A 26,972-nucleotide genomic window follows, 5' to 3' on the forward strand; every position below is an offset into this window, starting at 1 on the left:
TTGCAAATAGCAGGCCCAAATGGCAGCGGGGCAGGAGGGATGGCACTGTCCCACCCTGCCTGCAGTATGCAAATTAGCCGCCATCTTTGTTGGCGGTTAATTTGCATATCGCACTGATTAGCCGATGGGAGGCGTAGCGAAGGTGTGGTCAATTACCATGTTTGTCTATTATTAGATAGGACTAGTGGCTCAGTGTGCAAAATTGCACGCAGTAGTCCACCCGCTGTCCATCACAGGAGCCAGTGGGAGCTGTACTGCTTCCATGGGAGGGAGGCAGGAGGTGGGAGGAAGCCGAGCTGCTTCTGCGGGAGGTGGGAGGGAGCTGTGCCACTTCTGTGGGAGGTGGAAGAGAGCCACCACCACCCACGGGAGCTAGGCATGCAATCAGGGGATGGTGCTGGCCCCTATTGCCCTGCCACTGGTCACCGCCACCCCCCCCACCCATCACCATCCCCTCCTTCTGCCTGCTGGCACGTGCCTTGGCTAGCCTCGTGCTACCTGCTCACTGGCCCCCACCCCCCACTGACTGGTTGTTCTGCCATTCGGTCGATTTGCATACTATGCTTTTATTATATAGGATATATATATATATATATATATATATATATATATATAATCATTGATGTTTCTAACTCTCTATCCCTCTCCTTTCCTCTCTGTGAAAAATCAATAAAATATATTTTTAAAAAAATTAAAAAGGCAATAGGATATAGGGGTGGGCAAACTTTTTGACTCGAGGGCCACAATGGGTTCTTAAACTGGACTCAGAAGAAGGAGCTGCGGCCGTGTTTCCTGACGTTGCCATGTTAACACTGCTGCTGGTGAAGGAGCGGAGGGGAGAGCAAGAGAACCCTCCGCTCTTTCGGCTCTACGAGCCAGATAGAACAGCCAAACGGGCCAGATCCGGCCCGCGGGCCGTAGTTTGCCCACAGCTGGGATATAGCAATGGTTCTCAGCCTTCATTGCGTTCTGGAAGTACCCAGACACCTGCAGTTCTGTTTCCCAGATGACTCCAAAGTACAGACAAGGGTGGGAAACACTGACACAGTGGGAGAGCTCGATCATTAAATTCATACACAGCAAGTAGCTCTTCTACCCTCAGAAGAATAAGCACTGTGGGACAGGGTGTCAGGATAATGAAGACTTGTAGTCTTAGCTCTGTGTGGCATGGCAGAAACTCTGGAGACATTAAGCAGGTAGAAGTTGAATTTGTATGGAACTGGCCAACATGGACAGATTCCCATTCAGTGGTTTCCAGACAAAGGAAAAAAGACAATTCCAGGACTATGCTAGGAATTATGCACAACTTAAAGGTGGCAGAAACTAGAATGGTTTAACAGGTCCCAAAGTAACCATCTTTTTTGACTTCACTGGTAACATGGTCTATTTAGGTGTAACTTTCAGGGCACAGGGGAGGAAGCTGCTCTTTCACCAGGCAAGCAGAGTGGAGTCAGTGAATGAGGGATGTATGGAATTAGTCTCTTGGACAAGTTCAAGGAGTGAGCTAGCAATTGGCACATTTTCCCAAAGCACTTTCCTACTCTAGAGGCTCAGTTCTGTCATGCAGAAATCACTGAGGGCAATCAACATCACAGTCCATACTGCTCACCTCGGCTCCACTCTGTGAGAGGGTAGCCATGGAATGGTACATAATGAAACCTGGAAGGGGGAGGGGGAGAAACAGGGCTGGGTGCAGAAGGTGGCTGTAAAAGATCATGAAGATAAGCAAAATATTCTTACCCACTGTGCAAGAGGTGGGACAGGTTAGTGGAACATATGAAATCTCCTATAGTTCTCAGAAATCATGAAAGTTTTAACTTCCACTCTGTGAACAGGAGTTAGTTTGTTCTCCTCTCCTTTCTCACATCTCCATTTTTCAGGCAGGACAGACTTGCATGATATTCCAGTATCTCAAAACTGATAGGTTCAAACTGAATTTGAACTCCTAGATGTGGTCCTTTCTTGCTCCCTACCTCTGTGACTAATTCTGTTTCCTTAGTTGGCTGAACCCGAAACCTGGGACTCATCCTAGACACCTTCCTTCCACTCCTTTCTCTCTCTCCCACATTGAACCAATGATAAAATTCTGCCATTCTCCCTCAAATTCCCTAAACCCAGCCCCTCACTAGCTCCAAAAGTGCCCTACTCCATGCTCTTCAGCTCTCTACTGAACCATCCAATCCACCTCACGGAAGTCTAGTCATATCCCCTCCAGTCTGTCCTCCCCACCACAGCCATAGCCACAGGGGTCTCTAAAACAGGTCCACTCATATCACACATACTGCCTCCACCCATAAGTAAAGTCTGACTCTCCATAGGATGTCATGTAAGACTCTAGAGGACCCAGGCTTTGCCACTTCTTTTTCAAGCCTTGTATTTTAAGATCCAGGCACAATGAGCTACTGGTAGCTCCCTGTACATTCCATCCCACTTCACACTCCTGGTACCATCTTCCACAAAGCCTATCCAGCTACTGAGCTTGGACCTCTTCTCTAGGAAGTTGCCCCTGACTTCTCTAGGCACCTCCTTTAGGTTTCCATTCTTTTGTCACTACAATCACTGTATTGTATGAAAATTATCTGCTTCTATGTATGTCTGCTATACTAGGACTCCACATACCTCGAAGGCAAAGACAGCATAATCATTGTACCGCCAGCACCATGCACAAGTAGATGCTCCATATTTGTGAGATATATGAAACTGAAAAGCATCTGTGCATTTTGAATACCAAGGCCTTTAGAATTTGGCAAGAGATATAAATAAAACACATGCAAATCATGATGAACTGTACATGGCACCAATATATAAATCACTGAAATGCCCCCAAATAATTAAAAACTACATAACTACATGTTAAGGGGTAATACAGAGTTTATTGAATTATATTTTTCTATTTACAACTGAGATCACATCTACACACTATTTTGCTAGCCTACATGGTACATTATTTCTAACAAAATTAGACTTATAATGAATGGGCCCAATCATACAAACACATACACACACACACACACACACACACACACACTCTGTTTTAAAACAGTAGTGCATACTTTGTACTCCTCCTATAAAGCCAGCTTTAATTAAAAACTTCTAGTTTCAAAGATCAATCTGATTTTGAAGATGAACTAAGGTATACATTGTATAATTCTAAAATCTATTTTAGCCATTTTGTATAGTTGCTGTCTTATTGGGCTATGGTATATAGTTTAAAAAAAAAAAACTGATGAGGGCACCATCTGATGTTAACCCCCCCTCCCCCCCAAAAAAAAACGTTTGGCCAAGAGTTGTCCATTGTGGTACTTCAAGGATCCAGTGGTACTTCAGCAGCAGTTCCATTGCTGCCTGGAGGTAACAGAAGCAGTCCACATCCTCCTTTAATTCTACCACACTACACAACTTGCAAATGGCTCTGAAGTTAGAACATATACCACTTTACTTAAAAACTTGGGGATGTGAAGAGTCCGTTAGAACAGGGGAAAAGGAAGTCTTAAATGGGTAGGAAAGTAAGTGGGCATGTGAAGTACCAAGCTGCTCTGTCTGACATGTGTGCTTAAACTAAATAAACTGTGGAGGCCAACAGCAGTAGAAATGCTCAATTCACCTTCCAAATTAGAACAAGACTAAAAAGCTCAGGCTTGAGTTTTCTATTATGCATAGGTTCCGCCAGTGATGAGGAGCTCATAGGCTGGATCTCTACTCCTTCTGCACAATACGATGCATGCACACAGCATGCCCAGCAGCTGTGGGAAGAAAAAAACAATGGAAAAGAAAAGCTGAGAACCTTTATATGGCAAGTATATATTTCTTTGTTGGCAATGAAGCTATTTCAAAGTTCAGTGACTTCAAATCATCAAAAAAGCAGTAACGAGAGTAAGAGAAGCAACATGTAATGAACACATTATCGTTTCAGGAACTAAGTACCAAGTTTTAGCTTCCCTCATTTATATCTAAGAACAATTTGTGAAGCTAGCCAAGAATCAAGGCTCTCCCTACTGCCATCCCCACTCCCAATCCAGAGCAATGCTGTACAAAAGAACTCTGTGCAATGGTAGAAACCTTCTCTATTTGAGCTGTCAAATATGGTAGCCACTAGCCACTGCAACAAAAGAATTGTGTTTTTATTTTATTTAAATTAATTTAAACTTAGACATGTGTGACTTAGTGTTTACATATGTTACCACACTGGATAGCAAAGTTCTAGAAAGTAGAATGATCAAGGCTATTTGTTGAGAAAACTTAATGGTGGTCTTTTCGTGCATATGGATTTGGAGGAGACAGGTGTTATAACAGCCCACAAAATTCAGTACATGTGTAGCGCAAAAGCTCTATGGCGGAAACCCCCCCCCAAAAAAAAAACACAAAAAAACACGTAATTTGCAGGTTTTGTTTCATTCACAATTATTTCTTATTTTTTAAATCCAGGTTTGGCTCTGAGGTATTACATACATATCACTTTGTAAAGGTCACAACTCCATCATTTTATTTTAATAAGCCCTAATCCTTCTGTAGTAGCAAATTGGAATAGTAATAAAGTCATGCCACATTATTTTGGATAAGCAAGATGACTAAACTGGATTAAACAGAAAACTATTCTAGAATTTTGACCTCACAAAATATAAGGCAGTTGACTTTTTACAAAATATAAACTAACAAAAGATCTAAATATGAGTAAGTTAATTTCCTTTTCTAATTTTTCACTGACACTGAAAGGTCTCAGTTATTTGGTTTTAAAAGGCAGGGCCCCTAACCACTCGACTGCCTGATCACCCCTAACCACCTCTGCCTGCTGCCTGATCATCCCTAACTGCTCCCTGGGGGATAGGACCAGCCAGAGTAAGGGGCCATAGTTATTCTGGTCTCTGGTCATTCCACCATTTTGGTCGCTGGGCTTTTATTATATAGGATGAATAGGTTACCAATGAGATAAAGGAAGAAATAAAAAAGTTCCTGAAAAAAAATTATAATGAACATAAAACAACACCAAATATATATAGAACAAAGTAAAAGCAGTAGTGAGAGGGGAGTTCATAGTATTACAGGCCAATTTCAAGAAACAAGAAAAAGCTCTAATAAGCTATCTAACCCTGTAATTAAAAGTACTACAAAGAGAACAATAAAAAATGCTCAGAGTAAGTACAAGAAAGGAAATAATAAAGATCAGAGAGGAAATACGTGACATAGGACATAAAACAATATAAAAGATCAATGAAACTCAGAGCTGATTCTTTGAAAAGATACACAAGATTTATGAACCTTTAGCCAGACTCAACAAGAAACAGAGGACCCTAATATATAAAATCAGAAATGAAAGAGGTGAAGCAACAACTGAATACAAAGGATTGTAAGAAAATACTATGAACAACTATATGCCAATAAATTGGACAATCTGGGTAAGTGGACAAATTCCTAGATCTATACAATCTTACAAAACTCAACCAGGAAGAATCAGAAAACCTGAATAGACTGATAAAAACTAATGAAATTGAATCAGTAATAAAATAATTCCCAGCAAACAAAAGTCCTGGACTGGGTGGCTTGACAAGGAAGTTTTACTAAACATTCAAAGAAGAACTAACACCTATCCTCCTCAAACTATTCTAAAAAAAATGAGGAGTAAAGAAGACGTCCAATCTATTTTTATGGGGCCACATTATCATAATTCCAAAACTAGACAAAGACATTAAAAAGAGAGAAAATTATAGGCCAATATCCCTGTTGAACATATATGCTAAAATTCTCAACAAAGCATTAGCAAAATTAGATCCAGCAATATATTAAAAAGATCATACACCATGACCAAATGGAATTTATTCCAGGGATGCAAGGCTGGTACAATATTCACAAATCAATAAATGTGACACATCACATAAACAAAATTAAAGATAAAAATCACATGATCATACCAATAGATGCAGGAAAAGGATTTAACAAAATCTAGCACTCATTTTTGATAAAACTTCTCAGCAAAGTCAGAATAAAGGGATCATACCTCAACATAATAAAGGCCTTATAGGACAAACCTACAGCCAACATCATACTCAATGGACAAAACTAAAAGTGTTTAACCTAAGAACAGGAAAAAGGGAGGGTTGCCCACTTTCACCACTCTTATTCAACATAGTACTGGAAGTCCTATCCACAGTGATCAGACAAGAAAAAGTAAAAAATCATAATTGAAAAGGAGAAAGTAAAACAGTCATTATTCATAGATGACATGGTATTGTACATAGAAAACCTTAAAGGTGCCATAAATAAAAAAAAAAAACCTACTAGATTTAATAAATGAATTCAGAAAAGTAGTAAGATACTAAATTAACATCCAAAAATCTATGGCTTTTTCATACATGAATAATGAACTCTCAGAAAGAGAAACTAAACAAACAATCCCATTTACCATCTCAACAAAACAAATAAGATACCTGGGAATAAATATAACCAAGAAGGTAAAAGACCTGTACTCAGAAAAGTACCGGACATTGAGGGAATTATCAGTGGTGGCGGAGTAAGTGGATGCTACACAGATATGCTCTCAGGAACAAACTGGAATTACAACTAAAAAACATCCTGAATAATCAACTGAAGACTAGCTGGAAAGAACCCTGATAACTAAGGACAGAAAGTGGAGACTGCATAGAAACTGGTAGGAAGGGCAGAGGCACGGAAGGGCAGAGGCACGAAAGGGCTGGCTGAGCTCCCACAGACAGCAGCCAAAGTTCCGGAGAGATTTCTCAGCTGTGGGGGATTGCCACTGAGAACTCTGGAATCTAATCTCTAAACTGGGCCCCCCAGCAGTGAACTCCAGAACTGAAAAAGGTGCCCACATAACATCTGGCTGAGAAAAGCAGCAGGATTATTGACTGCCAGGGAAAAGAAATCTGGAAATGCAGGCGCCCTCTTAAATGGCCAACACAAAATATTTCATGTGCAGCCATTCACCTTGTGCTCCAGCAGAGGGAGGGCAGAGTGGGCTGGAGCTGTGTGAGCAGAAAAGAGGGTCGGAGGCTCCTGGGTTAGAGCTCAGAAGGCAGACACCCTGATTTCACGTGCTGAATCATTCTCTCACTCTGCAGAGGTCATCTTTCTCAGACAGATATTTGCTATCGAAGCACTTTTGCCTGGGGGGAAGACATTTGACCCACTCTATTGGAAAACACCGTGCCCCATGGTGGGAATTTCTGAGGCCCATTAAAAGACTGAGAATAACAATTAGCCTCCAGGCAGAAGCAATTGCCCCACCCTGTTGGAAAAATTCATGCTGCACTTTTGGACAATTACCTGAGGGCTACCCAAGGCTGAATCTAATCAGTCTGTAGGCAGAAGTGGTCCCTGAAGGCTTTGAGCCTTTGCCTGATCTAATTAGTAAGAAACTGTTTGACACTGTTCTGCACTAGACATTGAGAGGCATAGCAGATCTACCTAATATACAGTCACAACTCCAAACAGGCAGCCAAAATGAGGAAACAAAAAAAAAAAGAAAGAAAGAAAGAAAGAACAAGAGAATTCTCCAGAAGGATAAATGAAATGGCCATAAGATATGTATCTGATATATAAGTTAGAATAATGATAGTAAAGATGCTCAACAGCATGAGAAAAGATATAGTAACTATGAAAAAAGAACAGTCAGAAATAAAGAATGACATAGCACTAATAAAAACACATTGGAAGGAATACACACAGGTTAGGAGAAGCTGAAGATTGGATCAGTGAATTAGAAGGCAAGGTATAAAAAAACCACTCAATCAGAGAACTGAAACTAAAAAAAGAAGGACAGCATAAGGGAGCTGTGGGACAACATGAATCATAATAGTATTCACATAGTAGTTGTGCCAGGAGAGGAAGAAATGGGGCAAGGGATAGAGAACATATTTGAAGAAATAATGGCACAAAACTTCCCAAAACCTGGTGAAGGAAAAAGTCACACAAGTCCAGGAGGCACAGGGAGTCCCAAGCAAGAAGAACACAAAGAAGCACACACCCAGACACATCATAATTAAAACACCAAAATTTAAAGACAAAGAGAGAATTTTAAAGGCAGCAAGAGAAAAGCAAATTGTTACCTACAAAAAAGCTCCCATAAGGCTGTCATTTGATTTCTCATCAGAAACTCTACAGGCCAGAAGGAAATGGCATGAAGTACTCAAGGTCATGGAAAGCAAGGATCTGAAACCAAGATTACTATATCTAGCCAGGAAATCATGCAAAACACATGGTGAAATAAAGAGCTTCCCAGAAAAAAGAAAAAAAAAGGCATCACCACCAAACCAGTATTATAAGAAATGCTAAAGGGATTGCTGTAATGAGAATAGAGAAAGAAATCTAGGCATACAGAAACAAAATGGCAATAAATAAATACCTATGAATAAACTTAAATGTAAATGCATTAAATGCTCCAATCAAAAGACATAGGGTAGTTGAATGGATACAAAAACATGACCCAACTATATGCTGTCTACAAGAGACCCACATCAGAATAAGAGGATAAGAGTGAAGGAATGGAAAATTTTTTCCATGCAAAGGAAATTAAAAAAAAAAAAAAGAGAGAAGCTGGGGTAGCAATACTCATATTGGACAAAACAGACTTCAAAATGAAGGCCATCACAAGAGACAACAAAGGTCCCTACAAAATATCCAACGGGAGGATATAACCCTGGTAAAAATATATTCACCCAATATAGGAGCACCTAAATATATAAAAAAACTTCTAGAGGACATACATTAAGGGAGAGGTCAACAGCAATACAGTTATGTAGGGGATTTTAACACCTCACTGACTTTACTGGATAGATCTTTCAGAAAAAAAAATTAACAAGGAAACAGTGACTCTAAAGGACACACTGGATCAAATGGATTTAAGTCACAGTTATAAAATATTTCACCCCAAAGCTGAAGAATATACATTCTTCTCAAGTGCACATGGGTCATTCCCAAAGATAGACCACATATTAGGACACAAAACAAGTCTCTGTAAGTTGAAGAAGGCTGAACTAATATTAAGCATATTCTCAGATCACAGTGTAATTAAATTAGAAATCAACAATAATAAAAACACCCCAAAACATTCAAACACTTGCAGGCTAAATAGCATGTTATTAAACAATAGAGGAGACAAAATGGCGGTGGTACAGATGGCTGTGTCTCAAGCCTTGACCCAGAGCAGCTGAAACGAGTAATATCCAGCCCGAACTGGCAAAGGAAACTCAGCTGGGCGACGGTTTGCAGCCAAAAAAGAGCAGAGGACCCCTGGAGAAAGGTAAAATCAAGGCTCTGGGAAGGATAATCTGCCAGACCTCTGAGCCCTGAGGGTAAGAGGGAATCCACACAGCACCAGCTTGAGCCACGTCCCTTGGGACAAGCACAGTGTCTGACTGTGGAAAGAAGGTCTGCAGAACCGCTAGACTGCAGGGGACTCTAGATCTGGGTCCACAGTCAGGAAAAGCTGAAGAGTGCCAGCAAGAGAGGAGCATGCAGAGGAGCAGCCTTTCCCCCCTCGCAGGGGATTCTAGATGTGGATCCACAGTCATTAAAGGCTGAAGAGTGCCGGCAGGAGAGGGGCGTGCAGAGGTGCAGCCTCTGTGGCTTGTGCCTTTCTTCATTGAGCCTAGTTCATAGGACCTTTCGGATACAGACACTTACCCGTGGATGGAGTGTGGAAGAAGTTGCAGAATTGTGGAATCTGGGGAGAGAGGGGGATCCAGGAGAAGTGGCAGCAAGTTTGGTGCTGAGTCATGCCTGAGCCTGGGACCTGGGCAGCCATTTTGTCCTAAAGAGATAGCCCTTCCTCCAGTATCCAGGCAACTAATACAGCCACACCTATCTTCCACCCTGAATGGTACAAAGGATTGAAAAAAAACCTAAATAGTCCCTGAGATTCCAAAGGGACTGGTCTAAAGAGAAACTTTCAGTCCCAACAACCGGAACCTGAGAAACACTACAGTACAGAAGACTGGGATCTTAAGCCAGCCAAAGGATTACTTCACTTTTTCATTTTTATTTTTATTTTTTTATTATTATTTTGTTTCCTTTCTTTCCTTTGTTTTCCTGTTTTTGTTTGTTGCTTTATTTTCTTTTTCTTTTCACATTATTTTTCCATTACTCTATTTTATTTTATTTTTATTTGCTATTTTTATACCATTTTAGAAATAAATTTTTTTGTAAATTTATTTTCTTTTTATTCTCTTCTCTCTTATCCACCCATCCCCTTTCTACTTCCTCTATACTGAACTGAGATCCTCCTCATATTCATCCAATTCTTAACCTTATCTTCTGTATATAAGGTCAGCCTCTACAGATTCTGACCCTACCCTCTTTGCTGGGGGTTTGGTGCTTGTATTTTTTAAAAAAATATATTTTATTGATTTTTCACAGAGAGGAAGGGAGAGAGATAGAGAGTTAGAAACATCAATGAGAGAGAAACATCGATCAGCTGCCTCCTGCACATCTCCTACTGGGGATGTGCCCGCAACCCAGGTACATGCCCTTGACCGGAATCGAACCTGGGACCTTTCAGTCCACAAGCCGACGCTCTATCCACTGAGCCAAACTGGTTTCGGCTGGTGCTTGTATTTTTTGTTTGTTTGTTTTGTTTGTTTATCTATTGGTTCTGTCATGTTTATATATATATATATATATATATATATATATATATATATATATATATATATATATATATGGGGTTTTTTTTCCTCATTTTTCTTTTTTTCTTTTCTTTCTTATCTTTTTCTCTCTCTTTGGTATCATTTATGCTCTCTTTTCTCACCCCTAATTCTCTTTTCTCAGGTGTTCACTTATAGTGGGGTTATTATTGTCATGAGTACATTCGTGCTTTGTTCCCTTTGTGTTGTTGTGTCTTGTTGAGGTGAATTTTATCCTGTCTGGCCAGGTGCTAGAGAGCGAGCCTCATAACAAGACATCTGGAGAGGAAACTCCATCCACGAATGCATCAATAACACCCCAGACCCAACTACAGAGGCAGAAAGAAGGCGGCAGTGACGGAGAGAGTGTGAGTCACTGAGGGACCAAAAGAGGAGTGTGTGGTCATGTGGGATGTGTGTGTGTGTATGTGAGTGAGGCACAGTTAGATCCCGCAGGACCTTCAGGGGCAGGCTAAACAGGCTCGCCTAACTAGGCAGCCTCTGCTACTGCTGTAAACAGTACCAGGAGGCCGGCTCGTCCTCAGAGGCCTAGCCTTTTTAAGGGGAAAGCTGCTGTAATTGGGAGTCAGGTCTCATCTCCACCCAGGGTGCCCTCAGATAACACCTGGAACTCTACAGACACCCCTGCCAGGGACCTACTACCTCAGTTGTGGTCCACGGTCAACGAGTCTCCAGCCACCCTGGGCGCAGGTTCCTGTGAGTTCTGAAGCGTGATTCCCTCTGACTGGTCCAACGCCTTAGCCCAGGGCACTGCAACCACGTGAGCAGCAACCACGTGAGCAGCCCACTCCTGCCCAAGGAGCAGCATCTGTGTGAGCAGCCCGCTATCCCATCTGAGGAGCAGCAACCACGTGAGCAGCCTGCCGTCTGAGGAGCAGCAGCTGCATGGGCAGCCTGCCCACAATTGCGGAGTGGCAGCCCCACGCAGCCCACCCCCATCCAAGGAGCAGCAGCTGCGCAGCCAACACTGCACCTGTCTGAGGAGCACTAGGTGTGTGAGAAACCTGCCCCCATCTGAGGAGGAGCAGGTGCATGAGCAGCCTGCCCCCATACCCGCAGTTGCTGTGTGAGCAGCCCATACCCGTATGAGAAACAGCAGCACCATGAGCAGCCCGCCCCCATTCAAGGAGCAGTAGCCACCCGAACAGCCTGCCCCAGCCCGAGGAACAGCAGCCACACGAGCAGACTGTCCAATCCGAGGAGCGGAAACCGTGTGCAGTCCACACTGGTCTGAGGAACAACGGACACACGCAGCCTGCACCTGTCTGACAAGCAGCAGCTGGATGAGCATCCTGCCCCCATCCGAGGAGCAGCAGCCACACAAGCAGCCCACCCACCTTCCAAGGAGCAGCAGCCATGCAAGGAGACTGCCACCATCCGAGGAGCAGCAGCTGCACATGAAGCTTGCCCCTGTCCGAGGAGCAGCAGGCACACAAGCAGACTGCCCACATCTGAGGAGTGGCAGCCCTACACAGCACACACTGGTCAAAGGAGCAGCAGCAACAAGCAGTCTGCACCTGTCCAACGAGCAGCAGCTGGGTGAGCATCCCGCCCCCATCCAAGGAGCAGCAGCTGCATGTGCAGCTCACTCCTGCCCGAGGAGCAGCAGCCATGCAAGCAGCCTGTCCCCCATCTGAGGAGCACCAGCTACGCAAGAAGCCTGCACCTGTACAAGGAGCAGGAGCCCTGTAAGCAGTGTGCACATGTCCAAAGAGCAGCATGCCCCATCTGAGGAACAGCAGCAGCATGCAGCCAGCCCTGACCCAAGAAGCACCAGCCACGTGAGCAGTCCGCACCCATCTGAGGAGCAAAAGCCAGTGAACAGCCCGCCCCTGTCCAAGGAGCAGCAGCCACGCCCAGCCTGCCCCTATCTGAGGAGAAGCAGACTCATGATCAGCCCATCCCTATCCAAGGAACAGCAGCTGTGTGAGGAGCCTCCCCTACCAGCCAGAGGGGACACCACTGCTGGGAACAGCACCCATCAGAGGAGCCGCAGCAAAAAGAGGAGCATCCACTACCATGACCACCTGAGGAGCAACTACAGCCTGAGGAGCCACGGCCACACAAGGAGCACACCCTGCACAACTCAACATCTAGATCAGTTGGTGAGACCAAAAATGGGTAGACAAAGAAACCCCAAAAGGAAACAAAAGGAGGAATTGCCAGAAAAGCAGCTAAGTGAAACAGAGGCATGCAATATGTCAGAAAAAGAATTCAGAATAAGGGTCTTACAGTGCATAAACTGGTTGGAGGAAAAAATCAGCAACTTATGTAAGAGTCAAGAAGAAATGGATGAAAAAATCAATAACTTATGTAAGAATCAAGAAGAAATAAAGAGTTATATACCTGCCATAAAAATGACCGTGGAAAGTTTCAACAGAGTAGGAGAAGGGGAGGACCAAATAAGCGAATTAGAAGACAGGGAAGCAAAACACACCCAAACTGAACAGCAATTGGAGAAAAAAATTAAAAGACAGGGGGAGAACCTAAGGAAGCTATGGAACAACATGAAACAAAGCCACATACAAATAATAGTGCCAGAACAGGAAGAGGAACAAGGGTTAGAAAAGCTATTTGAAGAAATAATGTCAGAAAACTTCCCTGAGGTGGGGAAGAAAAAAGTCACACAAGCACAGAGAGGCCCAAATAAGATGAACCCAAAAAGACCCACACCAAGACACATCATAATTACCATGGCAAATGTTCAGGACAAAGACAGAAACTAAAGGCTGCAAGAGAGAGACATACAGTTACGTACAGGGCTCTCCCATTAGATTATCAAATGATTTCTCAACAGAAACACATCAGGCCAGAAAAGAATGGATGGAAATTTACGAAGTGATGCAAAGCAATGGACTCAATCCAAGAATACTCTATCCAGCAAGGCTATCATTCAAAATTGAAGGGAAATAAGAAGCTTCACAAACAAAAAAAGGCTAAGGGAGTTTATCACCACCAAGCCAGCAATGCAAGAAATCCTAAAGGGACTGGTGGAAAAGAAGAAATAACAAGCTAAGAAAGAAAACAGGCACAAAAAAATGGCTACAAACAAGTACCTTTCAATAATAACTTGAAATGTAATTGGACTAAATGCTCCAATCAAAAGACATCGAGTGGATGAATGGATAAAAAAACATGACCCAGATATATGCTGTCTACAAGAGACCAACCTCAGAATAAGGGACTCAAAAACTGAGAGTGAAGGGATGGAAAAATATCTTTAAAGCAAATGGCAATGAAAAAAAAGCTGGGGTAGCAATACTTATATCGGACAAAATAGACCTCAAAGTGAAGGCTATAACAAGAGATAAGGAAGGCCACTTCATAATACTTAAGGGATCAATACAACAAGAGGATATAACCCTGACAAACATATATGCAGCCAGTGCAGGAGCACCTAAATACATGAAAAAAAATCCTGGAAGATATCAAGGGAGAGATCGACAACAACACAATCATAGTAGGGGACTTTAATACACCACTGACATCACTGGATAAATCCTCTAGACAAAATATCAGCAAAGAAACTGCAAGCCTAAATGACTCACTAGATCAGTGATGGCGAACCTATGACACGTGTGTCTCATCTGTGAACTCATTTTGGGTGACACGTATCAAAAGACAAAAAATGGCATAATTCAAATATTTGCCTCTCGTAACAGCCAGAGTTAGGCATTACTCGAGTAATGTTATTACTCACGTTACTCATGAAATTCTAAAACCAGATGTAAACATGTACATCGGTGTTGCATAGCAAAATACATAGTGAAAACATCCAAGATATATTGTTCCAATATTGACATTAATATAAAAAGGTTAAGAATTGCACTATAAAGAGATTAATCTTTACTCATGAATACATTTCTAGGCAGCTACACCTCTATAAAAGTCAATCAAATTCCATCATTAAATTTGTAAGATGCTCTGCAAATTTAACATCAGCAAGTTACTGTATTGCTCACTCCATAGCTCAGCATGGAAAAGCCCTCAGTGACGGGGAATTTATTAAGGAAACATTTCTAAGATGTGCACCAGCTCTATTTCACGATATGAAAAATAAAGATGATATTATTAAAAGAATTTCTGAGTTACCACTCAGTAGAAATACTATCAAAGACAGAATAATAGATCTTAACAAAAATGTACAACATCAATTAAAACAAGACTTAAATAGTTGTAAATATTTTTCGATTTCTCTTGATGAAACTACTGATGTCACATCAAGTGCTCGGTTGGCCATTATTGCTAGATATTCTGATGGTCTCACAATGAGAGAAGAGTTGATAAAGTTAGAATCAGTGCCAATAAGTACATCAGGAAATGAAATATGTAAGGCTGTTATAAAAACATTCAGTGACCTAAACATTGATATTTCTAAAATTGTGTCAGTCATGACAAATGGGGCACCAAATATGGTGGGGAAAAATGTGGGATTTCGGAAATTGTTTCTGGAAGCTATTAGACATACATGTGTACCTTTTCATTGCATTATCCATCAGGAGGTGTTGTGTGCCAAATTGAGATTCTCAGAATTGAATGATTTAATGTCAGTTGTAAGAAAAATTGTGAATTTTACAGCTTCTCGGCCCCTTCACAAGCGAGAATTTTCTGCACTTTTACAGGAAGTTGATTCAACCTACAGTGGACTACTGATGTTCAATAATGTGAGATGAAAAAGCTAAAGGAGTTCATCACCACCAAACCAGGAAGCTCTTTATCTGACCTTCAATTCTACATGATAGCTTTGCTGGGTAGAGTAATCTTGGTTGTAGGTTCTTGCTATACATCACTTTGAATATTTCTTGCCACTCCCTTCTGGCCTGCATGGTTTCTGTTGAGAAATCAGCTGACAGTCGTATGGGTACTCCCTTGTAGGTAACTAATTGTTTTTCCCCTGCTGTTTTTAAGATTCTCTCTATGTTTTTAGCCCTTGGCATTTTAATTATTATGTGTCTTGGTGTGGTCCTCTTTGAATTCCTCTTATTTGGGGTTCTCTTCACTTCCTGGACTTGTAAGTCTATTTCTTTCATCAGGTAGGGGAAGTTTTCTGTCATGATTTCTTCTAATAGGCTTTCAGGATCTTGCTCTCTCTCTTCTTCTGGCACCCCGATAATTTGGATGTTGGTACGTTTGAAGTTGTCCCAGAGGCTCCTTAACTATCTTCATATTTTTGGATTCTTTTTTCGTTTTGCTTTTCCGGTTGGGTGTTTTTTGCTTCTTTGTATTTCAAATCTTTGACTTGATTCTTGGGATCCTCTAGTCTGTGGTTGGATCTCTGTATATTATTTTTAATTTCAGGCAGTGTTTGTTTAATTTCGCACTGGTCCTTTTCCAGGTTTTTGGCATTTTCATTAAGATACTTGAAGGTCTCACTAAGTTCCTCGGCGGTTCGTAGGAGGTTCTTGAGTAGCCTTATAACTGTGGTTTTGAACTCTATGTCCTCCATTAGTTTGCTTTCCTCCATTTCTTTCATTTGTGACATGTTTCTTTGTCTCCACATTTTTGGCTGACTGCGAGGACCCGCTGTGTCTACAGTGGAAGAACTGCTGTGCTGGAGACAACCTTATGAGGTAGGACTTGCTTCAGTGCTCACTGAGTCTGCTTCTTGAGTGTGTCCCTTATGGATGTGAGGAGTTGAAACTGGTATCTGGCCAGGGGTACCCTGGCTCCTGGATCTCTAAGTCAACCACTGTGTGAATCCACCCAGCAGGACCTACAGCTATATCAGCAGATTTCTCCTCCTCTTTGTTTGGGGTTTGGAAGTATTGGAGCTCTCTAACCCAGCTGCAATTTGTTAAGTTAGGCTGAAAAAGCGCAGGTGATTCTTTTGTGCAGCTGGGCACAGCTTGGGTGGAGATGTAAATTGAGTGGGGCGGGGACTCAGAAAATCAGCAAGGTGGAACAAACAGCAATGGCTATTGTCAGCCGTCTCCACCACTCCGCGTCACTGCGTCCCGAGTCCCTCTGCATCCCCGAGTCCCACGCCCACACAGCAACAATGATCCCTGCGAGAAGCTCTGCGAGAAAACCACCCTCGCTTTCCAAACTGCTGCAAGACAGTCCAGTTTCTCCCCATAGGAATCTGGAACCCCAGAGTCTCGCCATAAATGAGTTCAGTGCATTTGAGAGCTTATAACCCCTTCCGATTGAAAAAAACTACGCACCCAGGTGCATCCGCCTCGCGCGCGCCTTTCTACCTCTGTTCTTGGCACCTCTGCACCTCCTACCCGGTCTCAATGAGCTTTTTTCTTTCCTTCTAGTTGTAGAACTTCCACTCGGCCATCTTTCCTATGGTTCTGTATGATAGCTACTTTGTCTTATACTTGTAGTTTTAATGTTGTTGTGGGGGGCAGCATGTACAGGTTTATACCTTTTGCGACCATCTTGGTTCTCCAAAACTTAAAAATTTTCAAGCGAGATATTGAAACTAAAACTTTTAAGTATTTTCCTCGGATAAAAAAGTATTTCGAGAAGGCCACTACAACGAGTGTAATGGAGTCCATACTTATGTACCAAAATATACTAAACTCGTTATTTGAACAGTTCAGTGAAAGATTCGACCAATTTAGAAGCCTAGAACAGACCATTAAAATAATTAAGTATCCGCATGTAGTTGCTTACAGTACTTTGGAATTAAAGGATTTCCAATGGATGCAAATTGATGATTTAGAGATGCAACTTGCAGATTTTGAAGGTAGCATTTGGACTCATGTGTTTGTTGACTTAAGGTAGAAACTTGAAAATCTGGATTGACATCGTTTGACTAATGAAGAGTGCAACTACAAACAAGAAATTTTGAGTGCTTGGAACAGAGTACCTGACACTTTTAGCGACATAAAAAAATCTAGTGAGCCCTAGTTGGTTTGGCTCACTGGATAGAGCGTCGGACTGCGGACTGAAGGGTCCCAGATTGGATTCCAGTCAAGCGCATGTACATTGGTTGCGGGCACATCCACAGTAGGGGGTGTGCAGGAGGCAGCTGATAGATGCTTCTCTCTCACTGATGTTTCTAACTCTCTATCCCTCTCCCTTCCTCTCTGTAAAAAAATCAATAAAATATATTTTTAAAAAAATCTAGCGATGGCTTTGCTAACAATTTTTTCATCAACCTATTTTTATGAGACTTTGTTCTCAGCATTAAATAATATTAAAATGAACAAAAGAAACCGGCTAACAAATGAAGTTAGTGGCGCTTGCTTGGCCTTGAAGGGCACCAAGTATGAACCTGCAATCGAAGAATTAGCAGACAAACTTCAGCACCAAAAAAGTCACTAATTTCTAGTTTTCGTACCATTTGATTATCATTGTTTTTATTTTTTTCCTAAATGTACATTGCTTTTCTGTTTTTGTTCATTTTATAGATATTTTTGGTTCATTTTTCGTTGTTCAATGGCATTTAAATATATAAAATTAATATAAAAAATATGTCTTTTTTTACTATGGTTGCAAATATCAAAAAAAAAAATTATGAATAGTTCTATATGTGACACGGCACCAGAGTTAAGTTAGGGTTTTTCAAAATTTTGACACACCAAACTCAAAAGGTTCGCTATCACTGCACTAGATCAAATAGACTTAATTGACATATTCAGAACATTTCACCCCAAAGCCATAGAATATACGTTCTTCTCAAGTGCACATGGGAAAATCTCAAAAATAGACCACATACTGGGTAACAAGCAAAGTTTCACCAAATTCAAGAAGATTGAAATCATATCAAGCATTTTCTCAGATCAAAATGGTATATTAGAAATAAACTACAATAAAAACAACCCCAAAAATTCAAACACTTGTAAGTTGAGAAGTATTATATTAAACAATGATTGGGTTACCAAAGAGATCAAAGAAGAAATTAAAAACATTCTGGAAACTAATGACAATAAAAACACAACAATCCAAAATCTATGGGACACATGAAAGCAGTCCTGAGAGGAAAGTTTATAGCTATGAAAGCCTACCTTAAAAAACAAGAAAAAAAAGTAATAATTCATCTTACTCTACAACTCAAAAAATTAGAAAGAGAGCAACAGGAAAAGCCTACAGTATCCAGAAGGAAGGATATAATAAAGATCAGAGCAGAAATAAATGACATAGAGACCAAAAAAAATAATATAAATGAACAATGAAATGAAGAGCTGGTTCTTTGAAAAGATAAATAAGATTGATGAACCTCCAGCCAGGCTCACCAAGAAGTAAAGAGAGAGGACCCAAATAAACAAACTCAGAAATGAACGAAGAGAAATAACAACAGACCCAACAGAAATACATATGATTGTTAAAAAATACTATGGACAACTCTACTCCAACAAACTAGACAACCTGAAGGAAATGGACATATTCCTAGAAAAATACAACCTTCCAAAACTCAATCAGAAAGATTTTAAAAATCTCAATAGGCCGATAACTATGGAAGAAATTGAAGAAGGCATCAAAAAGCTTCCAGCAAACAAAAGCCCAGGGCCAGACGGCTTCACAGGGGAGTTTTACTCAACATTCAAGGAAGAACTAAAACCTATCCTCTTCAGACTATTCCAAAAATCCAAGAGGAAGGAACACTTCCAAGCACATTCTATGAAGCCAGCATCACCCTAATACCAAGGTAAAGACAACACAATGAAAGAGAATTACAGGCCAATATCCCTCATGAACATAGATGTCAAAATTCTAGCAAATCGGATCCAGCAGTACATCAGAAAGATCATACACCATGACCAACTAGGGAGTATCCCAGGGAAGCAAGGATGGTACAATATCTGCAAATCAATAAACAAGATACATCACATAAACAAATTGAGAGATAAAAATCACATAGTCATATCAATTGATGCAGAAAAAGCATTTGACAAAATCCAACACACTTTCTTGATAAAAACGCTCAGCAACATGGAATAGAAGGGTCATACCTCAACATAATAAAAGCCAACATCATACTCAATGGGCAAAACCTAAAACCATTTCCCCTAAGAACAGGAACAAGACAGGGATGCCCACTCTCACCACTCCTGTTCGACATAGTACTGAAAGTATTAGCCACTGCAACTGGACAAGAAGAAGAAATAAAAGGCATCCAAATTGGAAAAGAAGAAGTAAAATTGTCCTTATTCGCTGATGCCATATTATACACAAAAAAACCCTAAAGACTTCATCAAAAAACTATTAGACATAATAAATGAATTCGGCAATGTAGCAGGATACAAAATTAACACCAAAAAATCTATGGCATTTCTATACACCAATAGTGAACTTACAGAAAGAGAGACTAAAAAAGCAATCCCATTTACCATCGCACCAAAAAAATTAAGATACCTAGGAATAAACTTAACTAAAGAGGTAAAAGACCTCTTCTCAGAAAACTACAGGACATTGAAAAAAGAGATAGAGGAAGACATAAACAGATGGAAGAACATACCATGTTCATGGATTGGTAGAATCAACATCATTAAAATGTCCACACTACCCAAAGCAATCTATAAATTCAATGCACTTCCCATTAAAATACCAACTGCATATTTCACAGACAAAGAACGAACTCTCCAAAAATTCATCTGGAATAAAAAAAAGACCCGAATAGCTGCAGCTATTCTGAGAAAGAACACAGTAGGTGGGATCTCAATACCAGATATCAAGCTGTATTACAAAGCCACTGTTTTCAAAACTGCCTGGTACTGGCAAAAGAACAGACATATAGATCAATGGAATAGAATAGAGAGCCCAGAAATCGACCTGAACCAATATGCTCAATTAATATTTGACAAAGGAGGAAAAAACATGCAATGGAGTCAAGACAGTCTCTTCAATAAATGGTGTTAGCAAAATTGGACAGATACATGCAAAAAAATAAAACTAGACCACCAACTTACACCATACACAAAAATAAACTCTATATGGATAAAGGACTTAAGTGTAAGACGGGAAACCATGAAAATACTAGAGGAATCCAAAGGTAACAAAATCTCAGACATATGCCGAAGCAATGTCTTCACCGATATAGCTCCTAGGGCAGTGATGGCGAACCTATGACACGCGTGTCAGAGGTGACACGCGAACTCATTCTTTGGTTGATTTTTCTTTGTTAAATGGCATTTAGATATATAAAATAAATATCAAAAATATAAATATTTGTTTTACTCTGGTTGCAAATATCAAAAAATTTCTATATGTGACATGGCACCAGAGTTAAGTTAGGGTTTTTCAAAATGCTGACACACCGAGCTCAAAAGGTTTGCCATCCCTGTCCTAGGGCATTGGAAACTGAAGAGAAAATGAATAACTGGGACTACTTCAATATAAAAATATTCTGCACAGCCAAGAAACCATCAACTAAACAACAAGAAATCCCACTGCATGGGAGAACATATTTGCCAATGTTATCACCGATAAGGGTTTAATCTCTAACATTTATAGGGAACTCATACAACTTAACAAAAGGAAGATAAACAATCCAATCAAAAAATGGGCAAAGGACCTAAATAGACACTTTTCAAAAGAGGGCATTCAGAAATCCAAGAGACACATGAAAACATGCTCAAAGTCACTAATCATTCGAGAGATGCAAATCAAAACAACAATGAGGTACCATCTCACACCTGTCAGAATGGCTATAATCAACAAATCAACAAATGACAAGTGCTGAAGAGGATGTGGAGAAAAAGGAACACTCGTGCACTGCTTGTGGGAATGCAGACTGGTGCAGCCACTATGGAAGACAGTATGGGGTTTCCTCAAAAAGTTAAAAATGCAACTCCCATTTGACCCAGTGATCCCTGTTGAGGGATGTTTAATGAACCAAAGACGCAGAGGTAAGACGAGCACACAGGATGATTGATGCCGGACCAAGGGCTACAGATTGCTCAGGCATTTAGCAAACTCTGCACTCTCACTATCACTTTTATTGGGGTTTGGTACTAGGTTAGTGTGTCAGCAGTTAATCAACTAAATCTTGTTTTGTTCTATATTATTATAATAGCCTATTGAAGACAACTTGCAGCTGTGCCCTCCCTTTCTGCTGTACATCCACGACTATATAATCTTAGCCTTTATCAGGGAGGTAAATGTTCCTGGAACTCAAGTTGTGTGCAACCTTGACCCAGCGTGACTCGCTTGCAAATCACGCTGTGCTCCTGATAGAACATTCACTTCTCCTTGGCAGGACTTCAGATCCTTGTTTACAAATGTCCAGCTACAGATGCCACTTCTAGGAATATATCCCAAGAAAACAGAAACACCAAACAGAAAGGATATATGCACCCCTATGTTCATAGCAGCACAATTTACCATAGCTAAGATCTGGCAACAGCCTAAGTGCCCATCAGCAGATGAATGGATTAGAAAACCGTGGTACATCTATACGATGGAATACTATGCTGCTCTAAAAAGGAAGGAACTCTTACCATTTGCAACCTCATGGATGGAACTGGAGAGCATTATGCTAAGTGAAATAAGCCAGTCAATGAAGGAAAAATACCACATGATCTCACTCATTCATGGATAATAGAGACCATTATAAACTTTTGAACAATAATAGATACAGAGGCAGAGCTGCCTCAAACAGATTGTCAAACTGCAGCGGGAAGGCCAGGGAGGGTTGGGGGGCAGGAGGTAGGGGGGTAAGAGATCAACTAAAGGACTTGTATGCATGCATATAAGCATAACCAGTGGACATAAGACATTGGGGGCTAGGGGAGGCTAGGGGACTGTCTAGGGCGGGGGGATAAAATGGACACATATGTAATACCCTTTGTAATACTTTAAGCAATAAATTAAAAAAAAAAAAACAACTAAAAATGGAACTCCCATTTTACCCCGTGATCCCACTTCTAGGAATATATCCCAAGAAACTGGAAACACCAATTAGAAAGGATATATGCACCCCTATGTTCATAGCAGCACAATTCACCATAGCTAATATTTGGAAATAGCCTAAGGGCCCATCAGTAGATGAGTGGATTAAAAAACAGTGGTACATCTACACAGTGGAATACTACGGGGCGATAAAAACAAAGGTGTTCTTACCATTTGCAACAGCATGGATGGAACTGGAGAGCATTATGGTAAATGAAATAAGCCAGTCAGAGAAATATAAATATCACATGATCTCACTCATTTGTGGAATATAATGAACAATATAAACTGATGAACAAAAACAGATCCAGAGACAGAGAAGCATCAATCAGACCGTCAAACCTCAGAGGGAATTTAGGGGAGGATAGGTATTAGGGGGAGAGATCAACCAAAGGACTTATATGGTAGCATATAGTCCTAACTAATGGACACAGACAACAGGAGGGTGAGGGCATGAGTGGGGGGGGGGGGTAATGTGTGGATAAGGACACATATGTAATAACTTAATCAATAAAAAAACTGGAAAAAAAACAATAAATAAGTTACCAATGGGATCAAGAAATAAATAAACTTCCTGGAAACAAATGAAAATGAACACACAACAACCCCAAATCTCTGGGACACAGCAAAAGCAGCCCTGATAGGGAAGTTCTGAGGTAACAGCACAGGCCTGCCTCAAAAAAAGAAAAAGGAGAAGAAATATTAAGAATAAACTATTTAACCCTACAACTTAAAGAATCAGAAAGAGAACAACAAGAAAAGCCCAAAGTAGAAGGAAGGAAAATAATAGAGATCGGAGCATTAATAAATGACATGGAGACTAAAAAAATAACACATAAAATCGATGAGACCAAGAGCTGATTCTTTCAAAAGACAAACAAGATTGATGAAACTTTAGCCAGACTCATCAAGAAACAAAAACAGAAGACTCATATAAATGAAATCAGAAAAAAAAGTGAAGAAGTAACCACTGACTCCACAGAAATACAAAGGATTGTACGATTATACTAGGAGCAACTATATGCCAACAAGAAGCTGGACAATGTGGATAAAATGGACAAATTAGTAGAAAAATACAATCTTCCAAAAAGGAATCACAAAGAATCAGAAAATCTTAATAGGTCAATAAAAACTTATGAAATAGAAGCAGTAACCAAAAAACTCCCAGCAAACAAAAGCCCGGGTCTGGATAGCTTCACAGGGGAGATTTACTAAATACTCAAAGAAGAACTAACACCTACCATCCTCAAACTATTCCAAAAAATCCAAAAGGAAGGAATACTTCCAAGCTCTTTTTATGAGGCCAGTATTATCCTAATTCCAAAACCAGATAAAGACACTACAAGCAAAGAGAATTACAGGCCAATATCCCGGATAAACATACATGCTAAAATCCTCAACAAAATATTAGCAAATCAGATCTAGTAATGTATTAAAAAGATTATACACCATAACCACATGGGATTTATTCCAGGGATTCAAGGCTAGTATAATGTTCACAAATCAATTAACATGATACATCACATAAACAAACTGAAAGACAAATATCACATAATCATACTAATAGATGCAGGCAGAGCATTCAACAAAATCCAACACATATTTTTTATAAAAACTCTCAGCAAAGTGGGACTAGATGGAGCACATCTCAAAATAATAAAGGCTACATATGACAAACCTACAACTAACATCATACTCAATGGGAAAAAACTAAAACCATTTTCTGTAAGAACAAGAACAAGACAGGGATGTCCACTTTCACCACTCTTATTCAACATAGTACTAGAAATCCTAGCCACAGTGATTGGATAAGAAAAAGAAATGAAAGGCATCCAAATTGGAATGGTAGAAGTAAGACAGTCATTATTCACAGATGACATGATATTGTACACATAAAACCCTAAAGACTCCACCACAAAACTACTAGATTTAATAAATGAATTTGACAGTGTAGCAGGATACAAAATCAACACTCAAAAATCAATGGCTTTTTTTATACACCAATAATGAATTCTCAGAAGAAGAAACTAAACAAACAATCCCATTTACCATTGCAACAAAAAATAAGATACTTAGGAATAAACTTAAACCAAGGAGTTATAAAATACTTGTACTCAGAAAACTACAAAACATTGAAGAGAGAGAGAGAGAGAGAGAGAGAGAGAGAGAGGAAGATATAAACAAGTGGAAGAATATACCGTGTTCGTGGATCGGTAGACTTAACATCATTAAAATGTCCTTATTACCCAAAGCAATCTACATATTCAATGCAATCCCTATTAAAATACCAGCATCATATTTCACAGACCTACACCAAACACTCCAAAAATTTATATGGAACCAAAGAAGACCCAGAATAGCTGCAGCAACCTTGAGAAAGAAGAACAAACTTGGAGGAATCATAATACCAGATTCAAATTATACTACAAAGCCACCGTAATCAAAACAGCCTTGGGTATTGGCCCAAGAACAGGCATATAGATCAATGGAACACGAAAGAGACCCTAGAAATCAACCCAAGCGATTACACTCAATATTTGACAAGGAGGCAGGAGCATACAATGGAGTAAAAACAGTCTCTTCAATAAATGGTGTTGGGAAAACTGGACAGATACACACACAAAAATGAAACTAGACCACCAACTTACACCATACACAAGAATAAAACTCAAAATGGATGAAAGACTTCAATTTAAGTCAGGAAACCATAAAAATCCTAGAAGAAACCATAGGCAGCAAAATGTCAGAAATCTTTTGTAGCAATATGTTTACGGATACATCTCCTAGAGCAGTGGTTCTCAACCTGCGGGTCGCGACCCTTTTGGGGGTCGAACAACCCTTTCACAGGGGTCACCTAAGACCATTAGAAAACACATATATAATTACATATTGTTTTTGTGATTAATCACTATGGTTTAATTATGTTCAATTTGTAACAATGAAAATACATCCTGCATATGAGATATTAAAATACGATTCATAACAGTAGCAAAATTACAGTTATGAAGTAGCAATGAAAGTAATTTTATGGTTGGGGGTCACCACAACATGAGGAACTATATTAAAGGGTTGTGGCATTAGGAAGGTTGAGAACAACTGTCCTAGAGCAAAAGAAACTAAGGAGAAAATTAACAAATGAGATTACATCAAAATAAAAAGCTAATGCACAGCAAAAGAAACCATGAACAAAACAAAAAGGAGCCCACCTTATGAGAGAACATATTTGACAATGATACATCTGATAAACGGCTAATATCCAAAATATATAAGGAACTCATTCAACTTAACAAAAGGAAGAGAAACAATATGATTTAAAAAATGGGCAAAGAACCTAAATAGACACTTCTCCAAAGTGGACATACAGATGGCCAAGAAACATATGGAAAAATGCTCAAAGTCACTGATCATCAGAGAGATGCAAATTAAAACAACAATGAGGTATCTTCTCAAACCTGTCAGAATGGCTACCATCAACAAATCAGCAAATGACAAGTGCTGGAGAGGATGTGGAGAAAAGGGAACCCTAGTACACTGCTGGTGGGAATGAAAACTGGTGCAGCCATTTTGGAAAACAGTATGGAGTTCCCTCAAAAAATTAAATATGTAACTGCCATTTGACCCAATGATCCCACGTCTAGGAATATATCCTAAGAAACCTGAAGCACCAGTCAGAAAGAATGTATGCACCCCTACGTTCATAGCAGCACAATTTACAATAGCTAAGATCTGGAAATATCCCAAGTGCCCATCAATAAACGTGTGTATACAAAAGCTGTGGTACATTCATACCATGGAATACTACACAACAATAAAAAAGAAGAATCTCTTACCCTTTGAGACAGCATGGAGGGACCTGGAGTGTATGATGCAAAGTGAAATAAGCAAGCCAGAGAAAGACAAGTAGCACATGATCTCACTCATATGTGGAACCTAAATAACAAAATAAACTGATGGATGAAGTGGATCCAGAAACACAGAAGCATGGAACAGAGTGCGGAATCTCGGAAGGAAGGCGAGGGTAGGAGGTGGTCAACCAAAGAATTTGTATGCATATATGCATAACCTTTGGAAACAGACAATAGGGTGGCGAAGGTCTTGGGCAGGGGAAGGAGGCGGGGGGGAGGGGACATATGTAATACTTTCAGCAGTAAAGATTTAAAAAGAAAGAAAGAAAACTATAGGACATGGAAAAAAGAAATAGAGGAAGATACAAACAAATGGAAGCATATTCTGTGTTCATGGATTGTAAGAATTAACATCATTAAAATGTCCATACTGCCCAAAGCAATCTATAGATTCAACACAATTCCTATTCAAATACCATCAGCATATTTCACAGATTTAGAACAAATATTCCAAAAAATTATATGGAACCAAAAAAGACTCTGAATAACCACAGTAATCTTGAAAAAGAAGAAGAAAGATGGAGGGACCACAATTCCAGATACCAAACTATACTCCAAAGCTTTTGTAAAA

The 26,972-nt window shown here is 40.2% G+C and overlaps 1 protein-coding gene across 2 annotated transcripts in view; it reads right to left on the reverse strand.

Annotated features, from left to right (window-relative positions):
* Positions 1-2,853: 2,853 nt before the first annotated feature.
* TSPAN3 (tetraspanin 3) overlaps positions 2,854-26,972 on the reverse strand; it is an 83,713-nt gene continuing 59,594 nt past the window's right edge. For both annotated transcript variants that reach the window (XM_081084368.1, XM_081084367.1), the window contains exon 7: positions 2,854-3,743. In XM_081084368.1, coding sequence (XP_080940494.1) covers positions 3,651-3,743 — 93 coding nt within the window. In that variant the 3' untranslated portion in view covers positions 2,854-3,650. The remainder of the gene's footprint in view (positions 3,744-26,972) is intronic.

This window comes from Myotis nattereri (assembly GCF_964212035.1).
Source record: "Myotis nattereri genome assembly, chromosome: 1".
NCBI classification, from domain to species: Eukaryota; Metazoa; Chordata; class Mammalia; order Chiroptera; family Vespertilionidae; genus Myotis; species Myotis nattereri.